At 49.0% G+C, this 19,287-nt stretch overlaps 2 protein-coding genes across 3 annotated transcripts in view; one reads left to right on the top strand and one right to left on the bottom strand.

Moving 5' to 3' along the window:
- Positions 1-4,805, top strand: part of WWP2 (WW domain containing E3 ubiquitin protein ligase 2) — a 31,432-nt gene extending 26,627 nt beyond the window's left edge. For both annotated transcript variants that reach the window (XM_038185368.2, XM_038185370.2), the window contains 7 exons: positions 518-651; positions 767-907; positions 1,417-1,537; positions 1,869-1,973; positions 2,134-2,230; positions 3,095-3,167; positions 3,371-4,805. In XM_038185368.2, the coding sequence (XP_038041296.2) occupies positions 518-651; positions 767-907; positions 1,417-1,537; positions 1,869-1,973; positions 2,134-2,230; positions 3,095-3,167; positions 3,371-3,470 (771 nt within the window). In that variant the 3' untranslated portion in view covers positions 3,471-4,805. The remainder of the gene's footprint in view (positions 1-517; positions 652-766; positions 908-1,416; positions 1,538-1,868; positions 1,974-2,133; positions 2,231-3,094; positions 3,168-3,370) is intronic.
- A 1,536-nt stretch (positions 4,806-6,341) lies between these two features.
- PSMD7 (proteasome 26S subunit, non-ATPase 7) lies at positions 6,342-12,446 on the bottom strand. Its single transcript, XM_027465851.3, has 7 exons — positions 12,373-12,446; positions 11,640-11,731; positions 10,217-10,309; positions 9,357-9,454; positions 9,004-9,084; positions 7,529-7,620; positions 6,342-6,826 (listed from the first exon to the last, which is right to left on the bottom strand). The coding sequence occupies exons 1-7, from the start codon at positions 12,444-12,446 to the stop codon at positions 6,388-6,390; spliced, it is 969 nt and encodes a 322-aa protein (XP_027321652.1). The 3' UTR covers positions 6,342-6,387.
- Positions 12,447-19,287: the final 6,841 nt, after the last annotated feature.

The raw sequence follows: 19,287 nt of genomic DNA, 5'->3' as shown, positions 1-19,287 counted from the left end.
TCAATCGCCCGGCCCGGGTGGGCGCGGGGCTGCCGGGGGTCCGGGCTCGGGGCAGGGTCTGTCCCGGGGCTGTGAGGTGTGTGCGGGAGGCGGCTGCGCCCTGCCCGGGTCCCCCGCCTGTCCTGCCCTGCCCTGCGCCTCGCAGGATACCAATAAAACCCCAGACTATTACTCACCGCTGGGCTGTTCTAGACAAGCGTCTGCATTATTTTTGGCTGCCTTTGCCTTGGGGCTCCTGGAAGCCAGGGATTCAGGGAAGCCACAGCAGAGCTCTGTTTAAACAAGTGCTCTTAATAGAGCTGCGAGGGGAGAAGGAGACGCGGTGGAATTCGCGCTGGGGAGGGGAGAGGGGCTGCGCCGGGCGAGCCTCCCGCTGCCTTCCCCAGCCAGGGGGGCTTGGTGGGGGGGCTCCTGGCTGTGGGGAGCTGTTCCCTGTCCCCCGTGGCTGCGGTGGAGCTTTGTGTGTCCCTGTGGGTCCGTGCTGGGCCCCTGTAACCCAGTGTCCCCCCCCCGTCAGGCTCTGTATCACGGGAAGTTCATCGATACCGGCTTCACGCTGCCCTTCTACAAGCGCATGCTGAACAAGCGGCCCACGCTGAAGGACCTGGAGTCCATCGACCCCGAGTTTTACAACTCCATCGTCTGGACCAAGTGAGTGCCTCACGCTCCTGGCCCGGGGCCGGACCTGTGCTGGGGGGAGGCAGCGCTCGTCCCGCCGCCCCTCGCGGTGCCTTGCCAGAAATCACGTCCCGGTGTCCTCCTGCAGGGAGAACAGCCTGGAGGAGTGCGGCCTGGAGCTGTACTTCATCCAGGACATGGAGATCCTGGGCAAGGTGACCACCCATGAGCTGAAGGAGGGCGGCGAGAGCATCCGGGTGACGGAGGAGAACAAGGAGGAGTACATCATGTGAGTCTGGTCCCGATGCCCCGCTGGGTGCCCGGCCCCCCGGCTTTAGGGCGGTTCTGGGGTGGGAACGTGGGGCTTGGGACGTGGCTGCTTCCCCTGGCTACGTGGCCTGTGACAAGTATGGGCTGGCGCGGTCACTGAGCTGCGCTGCGGTCTGGCTGCCTGCTGCTGGGCAGCTGCCAGTACTTTCAGGAAAGAGGAGAGGGGAGAGAGGGTGAGACTGCTCTCCCTGTCCCATGGCCGCTCACCCAGCGCTGGCTGGGGCTGCCTCTGTCCTGCGGGCAGCAGGCTGCAGCCAGGGGACGTGGTCTGCACCCCTCGCTCCCCGATGGCTGCTGCTCTGTGCTCGGGGCTGCTGCTGGGTGTGGGGGCAGAGGGAGGGCTTGAGGGGGTCCCCGCCACGCACCCCTGCAGCTCCCTGGGCCCCCCGAGGCCGGCTGCCTCCCTGCTGATGGGAAGGGACAGCAGCGGCCCCAGTGCCACTGGCTGACCACCCCCTGCCTCCCCAGGCTGCTGACGGACTGGCGCTTCACGCGGGGCGTGGAGGAGCAGACCAAGGCCTTCCTGGACGGCTTCAACGAGGTGGTGCCGCTCGAGTGGCTGCGGTACTTCGACGAGAAGGAGCTGGAGGTGAGCTGGTGCCCGCGCTGGGATGGGGAGCGCAGGGGCAGCGGGGTTCCCACCCTGCTGCAGGCTGCCTGGTGCTGCTGGGGTGCACGGGCTCTGCTCCCTCCAACCTCGGGCTCTGCCCGTCAGCTCTGTACATCCACCCGGTGGCAGGTTTGCAGGGTTGCTTGTAGGGCCCGTTAGTGGGAAACTTCTCATCAGAGGCGAGGGATTCCTCCCGTGCCCTGTGCTGGAGCCTGTGCCTGGCACAGCCCCGCACCGAAGCGGTCGGTGCTGTGATGTGTGGGCGCGGGGCCTTGTTCCTGTGCCCCTGCTGACTGTGCCCTGTCCCTAGCTGATGCTGTGCGGCATGCAGGAGATCGACATGAACGACTGGCAGAAGAACACCATCTACCGGCACTACACCAAGAACAGCAAGCAGATCCAGTGGTTCTGGCAGGTGAGCCCCAGCGCCTCCATCCCCTGCGTGGGGCTGGGGCAGGCAGGGATGGCCCGGAGCGTGGGGTGAACGTGGCAGGAGCAGCACTGCAGGATGGTGCCCTGGCCCATCTGGGTGTGGGGGTGATGGGGGTCCCACTCCTGGTGTGCTGTCGTCACAGGTGGTAAAGGAGATGGACAATGAGAAGAGGATTCGGCTGCTGCAGTTCGTGACGGGGACCTGCCGCCTGCCGGTCGGGGGCTTCGCCGAGCTCATCGGTGCGTGTCCTGCTGCTTGGGTCATGTGGGGGGGTGGTGGCAGTGCCCAGGGCTGGAGGCTGGGACCTGGTTTTCCACACTTCCACCCCAGACTTGAGGGCACTTGGCAGCAGTGACGTAGTTGTGGTGATGTCTGGGCGCGGCGGTTCGGTCTGGTGCGTGCTGTGCCCGGACAAATTCCTTAGGCTGAGCCGTGCCACCACAGTTAGCTTCGTCAGTGCAGTCGTAATGTCATTCTGAATGAGATTTGATTTTTTTTTTTTGACTTATGTTTGATTTTTTGGTGTGTGATGAAGCTCCTTTTCTAGAAACCCACAGCGTGTGGCATTATTCTGCCCTTGTCCTTTGCTACTCCTGGGGCCCGTACCGGTGTTCTGTTGTTCTCCCGGAGCTGATGCAAGTGAAGCAGCTAACCTAGCCCATGTGTTTGTTCTGCCTGCTGCGTTAGCTTTTTTCCAGGCCCCTAGAGCCCAGCCAGCAGTCACAATTTGTCAAAAAGCCACCTCGGTGACTCAGGCCTCCTGAGCCAGGTCCTTGATGATGCTCGGATGGACCCGCTCCGTCCAGCGGGCGCAAATCGTGTGCTTCACACTTGGTCTTTGATCACCCCACTTACAAAACGCGCTGCCATCACCGTGTGCTGTGGATGTAGTTTTCAGCTTCTTCATTTTGTGTTTTTGTGCATTCTCTCTGCAAAGGGGTCAGAGCAGGCTGTCGGAGTGCTGCAGGGGATTTGTGCCCTCGGGTGCCTGTAGGACTGTCAGGGCGTGTGCCGATGGGATCTGCTGGCTGTAGTGGCACGGCAGGGTTTTCTTTTTCAGCTCCCGATCGTGTAATGAGATTTGCTCTGCTCATAATTAACAGGCAGCAACGGGCCCCAGAAATTCTGCATCGATAAAGTTGGCAAAGAGACGTGGCTGCCTCGGAGCCATACATGGTAAGTCAGTTCTCCTCAGTGCTGCGTGGGGACAACTGCTCACGGTCCCTGCCCGGCTGCGTGGGGCCCCGGTGCCCCCTGTCCTGTCCCCGTCACTGGCAGTCCCCTGGGATGGAACTGCTGAGGCCGGAGGGGTCCCTGCAGGGGGAGGAGGGCGGCAGGGGATTTGGGGTCACTGTTCACAGCCTTTGTTGTCTCACCAGCTTTAACCGCCTGGATTTGCCTCCGTACAAGAGCTACGAACAGCTGAAGGAGAAGCTGCTTTACGCCATCGAGGAGACGGAAGGATTTGGCCAGGAGTGACGGAGCCTCGGTGCTCTCCCAGCGACTCCGGAGGTGCCCGAGTGCTGCCTGCTGCCGGGTGCTGCCTCACGGGATGGTGTGCGGGCGGCTGCGGACTCTGCTCTTGTTCCTGTGCGAGACCTGCACTAACACAGCCCTGGGGGAAACGGGTCCACGTGTGCCTCCCAAAATTAATCAGAGGTGTGATGGGGAGGTGGGTGCCAAAGCCAGTCTCCGCTCAGCCTGGGTGCGCAGCGTGCGCCTGGGCTCCCTGTCCCCCCTCACCCCGCTGGGAGTCCTGGGGGGCACTGGGGTGGCTCGGGAATGACCCCAGGGTCTGAGCTCCTGCCTGCTGGGGGCTGTGCTCCCCTGTCCCACGGCTGGTCAGTGTTAAAGGGGCTCCTCTGTGCCTGGAGAGGGGTGAGAAACCTCGCACTGAAGCGCTGTGCACGCCTGGAAACAGGCACCAACATCTTTAACTGAGCTGGAGCCAAACCCCCTCGTTTCTCTGCAGTTTCTTTCTCTCTGCTCCCTGTAGCTTCACTGAACTCAGCTTGTGGCCGCAGGTCCCTGTGAGGGGACACCGATGGACCCCCCAGACCCCCCATGGGGAAAGGCACTTCTGCTGGAGCAGCAGCTTTGTCCAGAGGCTCTGACTTCTGGAGCCTGCCTGAGGCTTTTCCTAGATGCGGTTAAAGTGAGACCTGGTTTAGGTATGGGCTGTTCCCACCCCCCAGTTTTTTCTGCCTTTCTGTGGCATTTTAGTAGATGCAGCTGAGGATGGGCAACGGCTCTCGAGCTGACTCTCAGGGGGTTGTGAAGATGTACGAGTTTGGGGCCCCGTCCTGCACCCAGCAAGGGTCACAGCGGGTGCTGCTGGGGCCGGGGCTGCCCCCAGCCTGGCCCTGGCTGCTGCTTGGCTTTATTCACAAGCGTGAGGCCTCCGAGCTCTTGTACTGAATCCTGAAGCGGCGTGCTGCTCCGAGCTGGCGCTCGGTGGGGACGGCACGGCCACCACAGCACTCGCTTGGCTCGAGGGTCACCCAGCCCTGCTGCCCTCCCTGTGCCGCGGCCGGGCCGGTGGCAGGAGCTGCGGTGAGGGCAGGACCAGGCCCCTGCCACCAGGCCCCTGCCCCTCATCCTGCCGTGCCCCCAGGGCTCCTGGCAGCAGGGTCCCGGCTCTGGCACCGCGGGCATGGCCCCTGCGAGCGTTGGTGTGTAAATCTGTACATATCTGAAGTCTGTGGATACAAAGCTCTGCCATAGCTTTTGACTGGTAAGCGGATAGTTTTGTACTGCACCATCCTGCCTCAGTGATGCCGACTTCTTGTGCAATAAACGACAAGCAGCTGCCCAGGTGTGTGTCCCTGCCTGGCGTCGCGGGGAGTGCTGGGGATCAGGCAGGTGAGGCCAGCAGCCCCGGGACTGCAGCATTTGGTTAAAAGAAACAAACAAACAAAAAAAAATCCACCACAGCAGCAGTAAATAAACCCGCCACTCATACTGCCGGGGGACAGCCAGCAGCCAGGGACTTTGCCGTGCCTGCTTTTCAGCAGCTGTTGCAGCTGGTATTATTGTTTTGTCAGTGGTCTGTGCTGGTGTTGCGCAGTGGGAGCTCATTTCCGTGCGGCACAGCCCAGCCCCAGAGGAAATTTCGCTCGCTGTGGGCTGGCCCCAGCCACTTTGCTGTCTCCTGGCCCCAGGCACGGCAGCGCTGGCATCCACCAGGGAGGTGGCAGGGAGCTGTGGCACGGAGGGGACGCTCTGCAGGGGATGAGGCCAAACAGAGCCCCAGCTCCAGCTTCCTGGCTCAGTTTCAGGGGCAGCTGTGCTGCAGAACGCGTCCGTCCCTCCTGCCAGCAGCCAGGTGGCCTGGCAGGGGCTGGCGATGCAGGACGGGGCTGCAGGACGTGCAGGGCAGGCTCCTGAGCACCACCACCGTCACCTCAGCCTGGGGCTCTGCAGAGCTCAGCCTGGCTCAGTGTCTCCACAAATGTTTTGACTCCCTACAAGCTCTGGGGTTCACTGGGCAGGTGGGGAGCTCGCTGTGGGGCTGCTTCAGTCGCTGGCAGCTGTAGCAGCAGCAGTGCCATCTGTGTGCTGCCAGGGCACTGAGGTGCCCAGGGACTGCAAATCGGGACTAGATTAAATATAGAGACGTCCATATTGCATAAAATTGGCTAATTACAATGAATTAGTCCTGAAATATGCAAATATGCACTCACACTGCAAAACATGATGTGGTAATGAACATTGCTCCTCTGGGAGGCAGGCACGCTGCTCTGTGCAGCAGTGGTGGCACACACACACACACACACACACAGCCTTTCCTCTCCAGCATGAGCCCTTGCTCTCTTCCCCCCCCTCGTTGTTTCCACCCCAGCAGAGCCCATGTGCCAGGCACATACTTTATAGCTGCTTTTTTTTTCTTTTTGGTGAGGTACCAAAAGCTACCAGCCCACCACAAGCTAGAGCCAGAAGGCAGCTGCCCATACAGCAACATCCTTGTTCCTGCTCTGTGGTGCTTCAGAACCAGTCAGGTCTCAGCTAATAGTGAAAACTCACAGTGACAGCTGAAACAGGTATGTAGAGCAAGTTTTAATACAGGCTGCAGTAGAAATCTTCAGCTGTTGACTTGTCAGTGAAGGAGATGAGCACGGGGGAAGGAAGAGTGCTGTGCTTAGAGAAAAGACCTCACCCTGGCTTTTCCCCCTTCCCTGCTCAGTGCTCAGACCCCCAAACCACCCAGCCTTTCTCCTTGTTGCAGCAGCTGCCAGTTTGAGTAGGCCTATACAGCCATGTTATAAACAAATGCAAAAAGCAGGCATCAAAGAAGAGGCAAACAAAGCACTGACCCTTTCAGCAAAGGAAAAGAACCCAGCAGCAAAGTGATTTAGTTTACAAGATTTTTAATTTACAAATAAAAAAACTACACATTTTACTTTTTGTCTTTTTTCTCCTCTTTCTTGACATCGCTCTTCTCTTTGTCTTTCTCCTTCTCATCTTTCCTCTCTTTTTTACTTTCTTCTTTTTCCTGTCCTTCTTTCTTCTCTGCATCCCTGTTGGCAATCTTGTTGTTAATGAGGTTGTGCAGGGCAACCACCGAACGAATAAGAGAAGCCAGGTAAACTACCACCATCTGGTCATTGGTCTTCAGATAAAAGGCCTTGACAAACTCCTGCAGGTTGACATCTGGTAGCAGGTTGAAGACATCCTGAAGATGGTAAATGATCTGGTGATTGATGGGTAGTTTGCCCATGGCTACTTTCTCTAAGTAGCTCCTGATGTCCAGAAGCTTGGAGTTCAGTCCCTTCAAGCCATGGACCTGATTCGTGATCCGCTGGGACAGGGTGCCCACCGTGGTATCCTTGATATCTCTGAAACACACATAACAAAGCCTCAGCATCAGAAAGTTACACTGCATGCTCGTTTCCAGGCTATGCATAGTCACTGAGAGGTCGTTCCAGCTTAGAAAGAAGAGCACTTTCAAGCCCAGATAAAGGACAATTAAACTGAATGCTTTAAGTCAAAGAATGAGAACAAACTGATTTACATTAGAAAGTGTATCTAAAATAGGTCACTGTTGTATCCTGTGGTGCACAAATGTTCTATTTGGAATAATATTAATAACACCACTTAGAGGGATATTAAGAAATAAAACATCAGAATTTCTGACACTTGAGAAGTTGAACAGCTTGGATTGGGTGACTGCTCTCTTGATGACTGGCGAGCTTTGCCAATTCGTCAGCTAGAGATAAACCTGCCACGCACCCGTCCAGTCCTCCTGTGAGGTATGCTGTGGCTGGAGACAGTCCCAAACCACAATATTCCAAAGCTTTGATACAATGACTACGTAGTTTTCATCATCTGATGGAGTTTAAGTGGGCAGATACACGTTTCATGAGCAATAAGTGAACGTGCCAAGCAAGACTGCTAAATGAATACGCTCTTGGAACTTGAGCAGCGTGTTTAACAAGCTCTGCGTTTCCTCCAGGAAGCTGGCACCGGGAGATGCCAGATGGACCCTGTTTTCCCCTGGGCAAGTCGCCTGAGAAAGTTTTGATTTTAAAGGTGTTTACCGTAACAAGTGTTCAACACCAACTTCCTCTGCCTCCTCCGCTCCGATCTCACTGGTCACGTGCTCAAACGTCTTGGAGGTTGGAGTGCCATCCTTGGAGGGGCACGAACACAAGGGACAGGGTTAGACTGGGCACACAGCTGGCTACAGGCACAAAGACACTCACAGACCAGCCAGTACAGGTGTCTCAAGTGAACAGGGGCAACGTGAACAACGTTAAGCGTAAGATTAACTGAGGCCTGTTTGCACGACAGCATCAGGAAGAAGCAATGGGTCAAATTAGGGCAAAACAACGTGGGACTGAAGTACACAGCTAAGGGGAGAAGTTTGTAAGTGAATCACAACGCCTTTTAAAAATACACAGTTTCAGATAGAGTATAAGAAACTGTACTAATGAATTTAGCAAAGTAGTTACATATAGTCCACATATAGTCAGAGAGGAAAAGCTGCCTTTTTCTTGTTTTAATTAGTATTTCTGCCACAAGTCCAGAAATGCTAGCAATTTCTTATTGTGCTCTGTGCAATTTTCAATTAATGTACTTTATTTGTCTATTGGTCTACTAGTGGGTAAAATGGAAAATCTCACTAAATATCCTCATTTCTTTCTTTCCCAATATAACCTTATTACACTTTAGGACACCTTTTGTCATCCTGGCTGTCACTGGTTAGAAGTATGCAATTCTAGAAAACAATACTAATGTGAATCAATCTAATTCAAATTAAAATCTACACAACTGAGATTAAGGAAGATGTTTAAGAGAGCCATCACCTGAACTACTGAGAATGAGTTTTACCAGTCTGTTTTCAAAGTCATTACCCAGACCAGTATACAGCTGTAAACAGAAAGCACTACTGAGACCACTGTGAATTCACATAACTAAGAACAAATTCCGCAGATATATGACCTGTAATACTGGAAACAGCTTTCTCTCTCTAGTGAGGGCCTCAGAAAGGCGAGAGGATCAAACTTCTTTATATATGTTCAGAATGTAATTTAAATCAAACATTTGGAAATGAAAAGCTGAAGCTGATTTACTACTGTACATCACCTGGGTGCAGAGTGCTGCAAGTGATTACTTAGTTTTGCTCATGCCTGACCTGCCTGTTCAACACTGGCTGGTGAACAAATGAATAAGCACACAAGTACTCAGAATACTTCTGCAAACATACGTGCAGAAGTGACAAGTTATAAGGGTTCCAATCAGTGACTGTGGCCATGGAAGTGACAGAAACAGGTAAGAAGCATCTAAATCATACAGAAAGCTGGAACTGTGGAATTCCTGAGGTCAAACTGTAACACAAAGCTTTTCTTCCAAGTGCATTGGTGGATGAAAACTTGAGTTAGAAAGGCTCACACCACTGCTGGGATTAAACTCTGGTTTCAGCAGATTTTGGCTGCCAGCCACATGGATGTGCATCCTTCAGAAAACCCGGGAAACTAACACTCATCTTTTAATGGAAACATTGAATACTCACATCGTGAACTTCTTCAACTGAAATATAAGCTTCTGTGGGCAGCCCCAAGTCCTTAGGTTTCACATCAATAATCACCAACACCTTATGGAAAAAAAAGCAAAAAAGCAAACATTTCAGAAACCCAAGTTTTACTCAAGGACTAGAAAAAAATACCCAAGTCAGCTCTTCATTCCCTAACAATGGTATGCTGGCTGTTCAGGTGTTGTCTCCAGACATCTACAGATGTTTCAAAAGACTTTGAGGTCAGTTTTTAACAAACTGTATCACCCATAACAAAGGTAGGGGCCAGGGGTTCCCAGGTCTCCCATTCAGGAAGAGCAAGTGAAAAAACAAACAGAAAGTGCAGCACTTACAGAGTTAGGACAGTATCTTTTCATCAGTTCATTGATGGCGATGTCATTCTTGTGTAGTTTAGGGCCTGTGTGGTACCAACCAACTATTCTTTCTCTAGCTGAGAAAAAACAGAAAGGATTCTAAATCAGAACCATGTGGTAAGACAACAGAAAGATTTAGGTGGAGACTGATCAGGGGTGAAAATCTGATGCATGCAGAAGACGAGTGTAAAGCAGGGAAAAAATGAATCTGAGCAGGCAAGACAATGACATGACCAGTGACAAAGACATCTTACTAATCTTAGTTTGCATCAATTACTTTACTCCTAGGTTCATAACTAGACTATTTCATATCATGTACTAATTTTGCAGATGCTGGGATCTGTCAGCTTGAAACTCTGACATCTAAGAATGTAAAAATTCTAGAAATATAAACTGTTCCATGAGAATGCCAACTGTTCCTAGGGCTAAAAAAATTAATGTGAATTGAAGTTATGAATGGACATTCAGCTCTAAAGCCTCAAACCAAGTAGCGAAGACAGTTTTTAAAACGATAGTAAGGAATAATAGAATTATTACTTGAAATTTGTGTTTGTAATATTTATGTTCATAAGAAGCAATTTCAGGGCACATCTATATAGAAGAGTTACTTGGGAAAAATAACAAGGTATAAATAAATGTGTTAAGAACACAAACTACTTGCACAAATTAATCCATGGAAAAGCATTAGCAAAAGCGAAGCCATGCAAGGAATTAGTACGGAGCAGCTTCTTACATGAGCAAATAATTTTCTACTTAGCTATGAATCCACTTTCTGAGGCAAACAAAGATTTTGAAGTTTCCAGGAGCGTATCCATGACTGCAAGACAATCTAAACTTACCGTTGACCTTCTTAAACATTCCATACATGTTCTCCAGATAGTCATGGTCTAGGAACCACACGGTATCATCCTTGTCGTCTTCATCAAAAGGAACTGCGAATAAAACAAAATATCAGTATTTAAGAATCCAACTTCTAGACCAGAAGTATTTATAGAACCACCATGTTTTAGGATAGCTTTGGCTGCTAAGGGAGATCGGATCTTAAACAGCTTCAAATGTTCTGCAATGTTACACTGCAGGAGATAAATTTTGGCGCTGGTCAGTTCTCTTTCCTAACAGTTCTAGAACAGAAAAATAAAATGCAAAACATTTTGTAGGTTATCATCAGTTGAGAACATCAAAACATCAGAGAGAAATCCTCCCTTACACAAAAGTAACTCGCTGTGCACAGACATTTGATATGATAAACTGAGGATCCCTGTAGACTTTGCAGCTTGTTGATCAACAGAAATCTACTCAGAGAAAAATTAATTTTCAGTGCGAATTAATCAGTGCTTTCATGGACGACTAGAATCCAAAGAGGCACTTTAAGTAAGGACTGTTTACCCTTGAGTACAGGGCTCGTTATTTCATCAGTCAGCATGTACACAGGGACACAAGCTCAATTTTGAGAACAGGCTGTTTCAGCCCTACAATTTACAAGAATATTAAAGCTTCATAGTTGAAAGGCTGTCAAAAGTAAAAAACAAAACAAAACAAAACCAACAAAACAACTTCTTCAACTTTTTTCAACTCAACTGGAAAAAATAGCCTTCAAAAAATTGGCAAAAAAAAAAGTCCCCATTTGGGAGAAGAACTCAATACAAACTGAAAAACCGCGTATGTAAACTGGGATATTTTTGCCTTGTCATAGAGTGGTCCCACTGGGAAGGAAATGATGTAACTAACACAAATGGGTTAGCGAAAGCCATGGATTCAAAAACTACTGTTACTATCACATAGAAGTATTTAAGAGGAAACTGTTTCAACACTGTTAATAACAGCTTAAAGAAAGACCAAGTGCTGTAACTGGACAAAACCTGAGGAAAAGAATTAAAGCTGAAGTACACATTACATCTTTACGTAAGCAGGAAACAGCCACATCAGCACTCAGGGCTGTGATTTGTTCTGCAAGCTGGGACATGATCACTCAGCAGAGGTCAGCCAGTCCAATGCACCAAAACATTTGCCAGTGTTTTAAAAAACGTTTACACCTGCTGCAGAAACACTGCACATGGCACAATGTTACAGGGAAGATGTGGGATGAGAAAGGTAGAGTAGCAGTATTTTTGACAGCTGGCAGTTAGCATTTTTTTGTTTGATACAGGCTGCTTTGAGGTGGAGAGAATCTGTGGCCTGTCAGGGTGGCCTAAGAAAAAAGTACGTGTTGCACCTGATTGAGCAACTGGGTAGGTCCTAATATGGTGGGACACCCAAACTCACCTGCGAAACTGTTGGACACATCCAGGATTTTCTTCTGCCACGAGCCCAGCAGCACGCCGACGACTCGCTTCTGGTTTCCAACTTTTCCTATCCTGAATGGAGAAGGCGGTGAGCCCCGGCACCGAGCCCCTCGGGGACAAGGTAACAGCGGGGCAGCCGCTGCCCCCCAGTCGTGCAAACCTCCCAGCGCGGGCGGGCCGGCACAAAGGGCGGCCTGGATGGTCACCGACCGCTGATCTACGTTAAAAAAACCTGCCCGGGTGCACTGAGAGCCAAACCCGGTGCCGCAGTGACACGGGACAGGCCGCGGTGCTGTGTCACGGGGCAGGGCCCGGGGGGCTCGGGGGCACCGCGAGCTGCTCCCCCCGCTGCCCATCAGCGCTGGGGCCGCCCGGGAGGAGCCCCGGGAAGTGCCCCGGGGCCGGGAGGGGGCAGTTGGGGCCTCAGGGCCGCGCTCAGCCCCGCGGGCAGCTGCGGGACGCGGCCCTGGGCTCCGCAGCCCCCCCCGGCCCCGGCCCGCGCCGCCTCCCCCGGGCCCGGCGGCCGCCACAGGCCGCGATCCCGCCGCCGGGCCCGGCTCCGGCCGATCGGGGCCCACCCGCCCCCTGCCCCCGTCCCCGCTCCCCCCCCGCTCCCTTCCCGTTCCCCCTTCCCCCGGTGCCCGGTGCCCGTCGGCGCGGCGCGGGCCGGGCCCGTGACTCAGCGCGGCGGCGGCCCCGGCGGCCGGCCCCACCTGTTGAAGTGATCGACGACGCTGAGCAGCACCAGCGGGTGCACGACCACCCGCTCCACCGCCAGCTCCGGCATGGCGCCCGCCGCCCGCCCGGCCCCGGCCCCGGCCCCGCTCCGCGCCCCGCCCGCCGCAGGCCCCGCTCCCCGCCGCGCGGCTCCGCTCCCAGCCTGCCCCGCGCCCGGGCGGGGCCTCGGCCGCCATCTGCGACGGGGCGGCGGGCGGCCGCCGCCATCTTGGGGAGGTCGCGGGAGGCGGGCCGCGCCCCGCCGCCATCTTGGGAAGGTGCGGCCGGGCCGGCGGCGGCGCGGCGCCATCTTGGGGCAGTCGGGACGCGGCGCCCCGGCCGCTGTGGGGGCGGGCGGGGGGCTGCTGGGGGTCGCCTCGAGCCCTCTGTGGGCAACAACAGCTCCCAGGCTTTTTTTAAATAAACATTTTCCTCTCTGAAGTATAGTGTTTCCTAAAAGAGACGCAGCTCACACTCAAAGCCAGCAGGCACAAAGCTTGTCAGTGGTACCTCACGGCTGCTCCCCAACCCAGCGCGGGGATATTAACACAAGAAGTGCCGGCAGAGTGCTTATCGCCTCACTGCTTTAAAATCACCACATTCCTTCTTTCCACGTTTTCCCCATAGGACACGTTTTTTGAGGTGTAAGCAGTGTGGCAGTGCCGGGTGAGGCCCCAGGCTCTGTGCTGCTGTCCCGTATCCCGACACCTCGCAGCTGCGACTGTCGCGATTTCGCTGTCACTGGGGCCGAAGCTGAGGCCTCTTGTGGCCTCTTTCAGGCGTTGCGTCCTCTAGCGCCGGTTTTGTCTGAAAAATACAAATCCGGCGGTGCTTTGAGGGGCTCCTTCCAGCAGAGGGAGACGTCTGACCGTGGAATTGGAAGCTAGGCGGCGTTCTTGTAGCTTGTTTTATCAATATACATATAAAACTCAATGTTCAAATTAACTAGTTCAATAAGTAATTTAGCTCATTGATTTTTGGGCATATCCTAAGTGCCATTACAAGCTACGGATATTTTAAATGCCATTACCTAATAGAAGGAATGTTTTAAGCACCTTTTATTGATTTTATTACTGCTTTATTTTGCTGTCTTGGTTTAAAATCATTTTAACCACTCTGTAATCAAGAAGAAATATATCGTTGGTGAAATACAGTCAATTTCCTAAAAACCTTTGACATCGTTAAATAAGGAATTACAGTTGTTAAATCATGTCAGGCAATAACCGAGGGACAGAAAAGATATAAAATTTGGAGCAGCGGGCCAGCATACCAGTAAGCTGTTCTGACCTTTGGCATTCAGACTCCGTATGTGACAATCACGCTTCAATTCTGTTCCTGGGTCTTACATCAGTCAGAAGAGATTTAAAATCTCAGCATGCCAGGAAGGTTGTTGAAGGATAACGGAGTATGATCTAGAGACAATTAAGGGGCATTTTAATGACCTGCTGTGACTTTTTGTTAAAATTACTCTCTAACTTAGTGCATTTGAAGTTTCATTTGCTGGATTGTATTGCTGGTAGTTTAGTGTATTGATGTTATACACAAAAGGAGTAAATTGAGTCTGCTCATAGGGATTTCAGTTACTTCCCTTCCCAGCTCTTTTGACTTGAGAAGATTATCAGTATTATTGAGCTAATCAGCTGGTAGATGTAGACTGGGAATACAGGCAATATGTTGCTTAATCAAAGAATTGAAAAGTAAGTAATGAATGTTGGTGCTCAATAAAAAACGGCTAATGAGTTGATTGCATTGATGCCTGATGTAATTTAACTGTAGAGTGGCAAACATCAATACTTATTTATGATTTGGCTCATGATTGCTGAGCTGAAGTTCAAAGTTTAGAGACGTTCTCCTGTAAGCGAGCACCTGGCGACTGACCTGGAGCGGAGAGGTTCCTCCCCTCCGGAACAAATGATTCAGTTGTTAGTTGTTGGGCTTTACTTCTCTTCTCCTTTCTTTTCCTTTATTTTTATTTTTTTTAGGGTATGGACAACTTTTCAGAGGTTTAAGAACAATACTCTGAATTGAAAAATTAGAAGAATAAATTGTCATAAAACAGCTGCGTAATCATGAATTTGACTTTTAATGCTAAACTGACCTCTGGTCTGCCTTGAATAATGGCCTTGATAACCTCAAGGGGGAAGTCACCGTCCCAGATGCATTGTGCTGTCTGTGGGGGAGACCTCTGCTGTGTTTTGGCTCGCCATCCCATTATCGGTTCCATTAGTGTCAGTGCATTTTGAAAGAAAGTTCATCAGCAGAAAATCGCACACTGTCTTGAACGGCATGACCTGCAACTCTGTTCTGAATTCACTTCATTCGGAATTCACTTTTTGCCCTAATTCTCTTCCTTTTAATTTGTTAGTTGTTGTTAACTCTGCTCAAGTTCTTACTGTCACACAGAACGATGCCTCTGTAGGCTTTTCCAAACCAAGCTCTGCTGCTGTCAGCTGCTGTGTCACTAGCAGGATGAAAACTGTTGGTGCTGAGATCCTCAGTCTTTTCTATGCCTTTTGTCATGTCCTGGCCTCTTTTCCAACCCTGGGGACCAGGAATGTTGGACCTTCCATCAGGAATTGGTATTTGTTTTTTAACTGCAAAGTGTTTAGATGTTTCAGAAACTTGCTTTCTATTTCTATAAAATGTCCTGTGTCATGTTCATGCCTAGGTGCTTGTTAGACTAGTGACGTTCTCTGGGCAGCCATCAGCCATGGCATTACAGAGTCTCTGCTTGCCAGCTGCTTTCTAATTTAACTACTACTGGCCTACAAGACCACAGGAACGTGGCGGAGGGACACTTAATGGTTGTGTCCCTCACTTTCTCCTTTCAATCTGGCAGTATTGGTGAAGGGGAGCAGTGTGAATTTGTAATAGTGGTGGTGGGGAAACAAACAAAGATAATTCTGCCAGTGGAATCACTGAAGCATCTGATTGTGTATAGACCAGGGAAGGCATACGTTTACTGAGTACGTTCAGTTTGTGTTTCTAGGTGTTCTTTCCAGCTGTGAGAGTTAGAAACGTAACAGTGCTTTAAATGAAAACACCAGCATGCTGCAGTTAACAACCTCAGTTCATCGAGCACGTGAATGGAGCCTTGGATGACTGCTTAATAGCCTGTGCCCTCCCAACTTACCGCCTGCTTTGTGTATTTTTCCATCGTGTCTGAGAAGACAAGATGCTGCTCTTTGTCGATCGGTAGCCTCTCCTTGGGAAGGGTTTGGTTACCTGTGCCCCGGAGCCTCTCCCAGGGACCCACTTCTCTACCCACCTAAAGGGCAGAGTGTGTGAGGGAAGTTGTCAGCAAAAAGAGGGTGGGCTGCGGGCGGGAGGAGGGCAAGTCCTGTGGAAGGCAGAAATGCTCCAGCCTGATTTGCTTTTTCTCTGTAGCTCTCCAGTGCCTGCTAGTGATAAGTGACATCCGTGGGACTGTGGCTGCAACAGATCCACGCAGCTGAGACGTATTGATGCCTGATGCTTTGGATCCTAATCCTAAATGACACTTGCTAACGTGTTCCCTTAATACTATTTTTCTTTATTTTTAAATAAAGTCTTTATTTTTTCTACATAGGTGAAGAAGGGGGAAATGTATTTAAAAAGACTAGAATATGTTTTCATTGAAATGCCTTTTAAAATGTGTTAAAAATCCACTAGGGAAGAGCGAAGCTTTCTTTAGAACTGTCCATAGTTTGTCACAATACCTTTATGCTACGGGTTCAAACAGGAAATATTTATTTTGCTATAAGTAAGTGTAGCTTTGTCCAAATAACTGCAGCTTCCTGTTAAGATTTCCTTGACCAGACTGTGCCTTTAACTGTTTTAGGAAGAATGATGCTGCCTGGAATTGAACAGGGATAATGCAAGTCATGGAAGGAAAACAAAGCCACCACAACATTAGTTCTAATTTGTTTTGGTTAAACCGTAATTCAGTAAAATGCTGATGCTGTATGCTCAATGCATGATGCCATGAAGAATGTACTTACCCAAACTTCAAAATATGTATCAGTTTGCTTCTGAAGACCTCTAAATTGGAGCAATAAACATTTTTTTTCCAAGTCTGTGTTCTAGAACATAATTTCTTAAAGTAAACTTTCAAATCTGTAATTATAAATTGTTCTGTTCATTTCTTTGCAATCTGATATTTAAATATTTGTGCTGTAGTCATTTATTTGTTTCCCTGTAAAGTACTGTTGCTTGACCAAAAGGTAGATTTGTAAAACTCATGCTACTTAACCATAATTTGGCCATCTGTAAGCACTGCAGTTGTCAGTGAATTAAAAAAATTCTGTCCATACCTGTGGGTTAGCTGGTAACTGAAATGATCCTTATCCTTCCAAAACCAGTATCGTAGTGGAATTTTGACCAATAATTTTTGGATGTAGAATAGGCCCTTTCTTCAGGTAAGGACGGCTCGTAGAAGAGCTGTCAACATCTAATATGAAGCTTTGGAAAAAACTCTTCCTGTTTTACACTCTATACTTAAGATTTTGTTGTTCCATCCAGAAATCAGAGGATATAGAAATGCCAAAAAAAAAAAAAGTTAATAACTAAATCACCAACTCTAATTTTTGTATTTCAATAGAGCACAAATTACTTATTGTATTCTGCTGCTTCTGCTACAAAATGATTTTTTTTTGAAAACAGTGGAAACAGTTTAAAAAAAAAAAAGCACAACAGGTTCCAGTCATACTCATTTTTCCACACCTTGAGGACTAGCAAATTCTTTAATATGAGATTTTATTTGTACAAAGCAAAACTTCAAAACCACTCAAAAGCTTTCTTATTAACTGCTGTCAGTCCTTTGATTTACAAGGGCAATAAAGATCTAGAGGGGGCACATTTATCATGGAGTTCAGCACACCAGGAGCCATTTTCTCAAGCGGTAAAGCCAAGTGATAAAATGAGTTCTTTTGTTCTATAACCAAGACACATTCCCTATTTTTAAAAATGTGTGTGTTGGACTTCTTGGCTTGTAGTTTGGCTGTGTTCCTGTAATACTCCATTTATAAATAATGAAAAATTGCTAACATGCAGATGCCGATGATGCATCTGGAAAAACAGACTTTCTGAAGGAAAGAAACTTACTTTCAACTTTGGTTTATTTGCTAACTCTTTCTCCAATGCTAATTTTTGTATGATTTCTTTTTCATAGCACTTTTAAAAGTAGAGGTTTTTTTCTTTTTTCTTTTTTTTTTTTTCTTTTTTCCTTTTTTTTTTTTTTTAAGTGATCATATACCTCTCTGCAAAGCTGAAGGAATTCTGATTAGGAAATAATTTAAAATTAAGAGCCATGCTTTTAGGGCATATTGCTATTTTGCTTCAGTTGTGCTTCAGTTGCTTCATCTGTTTCTAAACTTGTGTCTGAGTGACTTTTTGAAGGCTGTTCTTTAAAGTGAGCAGATAGCAAAAATTATTTCCCTGTCTAGACCAAAATATTGATAGCTTGTATGGACCCTCTAGCAGACAGAGCTGTGTGGGACACCTTGCAAGAGTAAATACCTATTGCAAGTGAGCAAGGGGCTCAGAATCTGGCCATAAGTAAACTGTGTCCAGACGTGTGTGTATGTACATAGATACGTATATAAAAGTCAATTCTGTTTGTTCCATGAAAGTGCTGCCACCTTCAGTCTCTTCCAGGGAAAGAGGAATCGGACAATCGGCGAAGTCCAGCGATGCGCAGCTGTCCAGTGTTGCTGCATGGGCAGCCTCAACATGCGAGTAGCAGCACAGACCTACCTAAAGTACTTGTTAATATAACATTGAATAAAATAATCCTTAATTCTTGACCTAAAACAAAGTGGAGGTCCTTCTGATGTGTTGGCTTCAGTTGGGCTGCTGTCAGAACACATCTAAGAGTGAGTCTGAAAAAGACAGAGGCATTAAACCTTGTTTATATTTAAATTGGCACCACGCTCTGCTGCCCTTACAGCAACAGCAGTGCTGCAGTAGTCCCCGTTTGTCCCCAAGTTATGCAAAGCATGATGGATGGGCTTGCAAGGCATTTTGGACAATAGCTGTTTCTTTGGTTTTATTCTTGGTTTCTTTTGTAGATAGGCTTTTAAGAAAAGCCATGTTGTAAGCAGACTGCTCTTGTAGCAAAGTCACCACGTTGCTCTCTGTGGTGCTGCTGTCTGAGCAAAAGCACTGAGCACAAGCACAAGGTGTGTCTGCCCTACTAGACTTTCTTTGACCGTGGTCAGCAGCAGATTTGTAGATGAGTATTAAAAAGAGCCAGACGTACAGTGGTGCTTTTGGACTGAGAAACGTGGAGCAGCACAAATTTTGCCAAGCCTTCCTATCGATCCTGAACAGTCTTCAACTGTGCAAGGTGTGTGTGGGATAATTCTTCACTCACTGTATGCTACATTAAATAGTTTGGAAATAGGACTCAGATTATGATCACTCTAGTTCATATGCCCCGAAAGCATATTGCCAAGAAATTATTATTATTATTATTTTTATTTTGGTGGCTGACTTAGAGCAGTTACTTATCCAGAAGGAAGCAGCTATTACAGCAGCCAGAAGACCCCACCATAACTGCTCTATTAGCGTATGGAAAACTAAGGCTTTGGTTGACCTATCATGGCAATCATCTGTAGCAGAGGGATTTTGCAGATCTCTTTGCTGTAATTTTATGTTGGCACTTGAAATTTAGCAAGAACAGACTTAGTCTAGGAGGCCCACCTTTCTGTATAGCTGTGTATGTTACTTCTGATACTTATCGTATCGTAAAGCCTTTAGTCTCTGATATTTAAAGTCAGGAATTATAATTTTTTTTTTTTTTTTTTTTTAAACCCTGGGGCCTCTTATACTGTAGTGTCTTGAAAGATCCTAAAGCTCTGGAAAAAAAATTGAAATACTTTTTATTTTATGAAGCAGTTTTGGGGTCAGTTTTTCTAAAATGAATGCTTTTA

Source organism: Anas platyrhynchos, chromosome 12 (genome assembly GCF_047663525.1).
Source record: "Anas platyrhynchos isolate ZD024472 breed Pekin duck chromosome 12, IASCAAS_PekinDuck_T2T, whole genome shotgun sequence".
Classification (NCBI taxonomy): Eukaryota; Metazoa; Chordata; class Aves; order Anseriformes; family Anatidae; genus Anas; species Anas platyrhynchos.
Note: the sequence above shows the minus strand (reverse complement) of the source record. Positions and strands in the feature narration are given on the sequence as shown.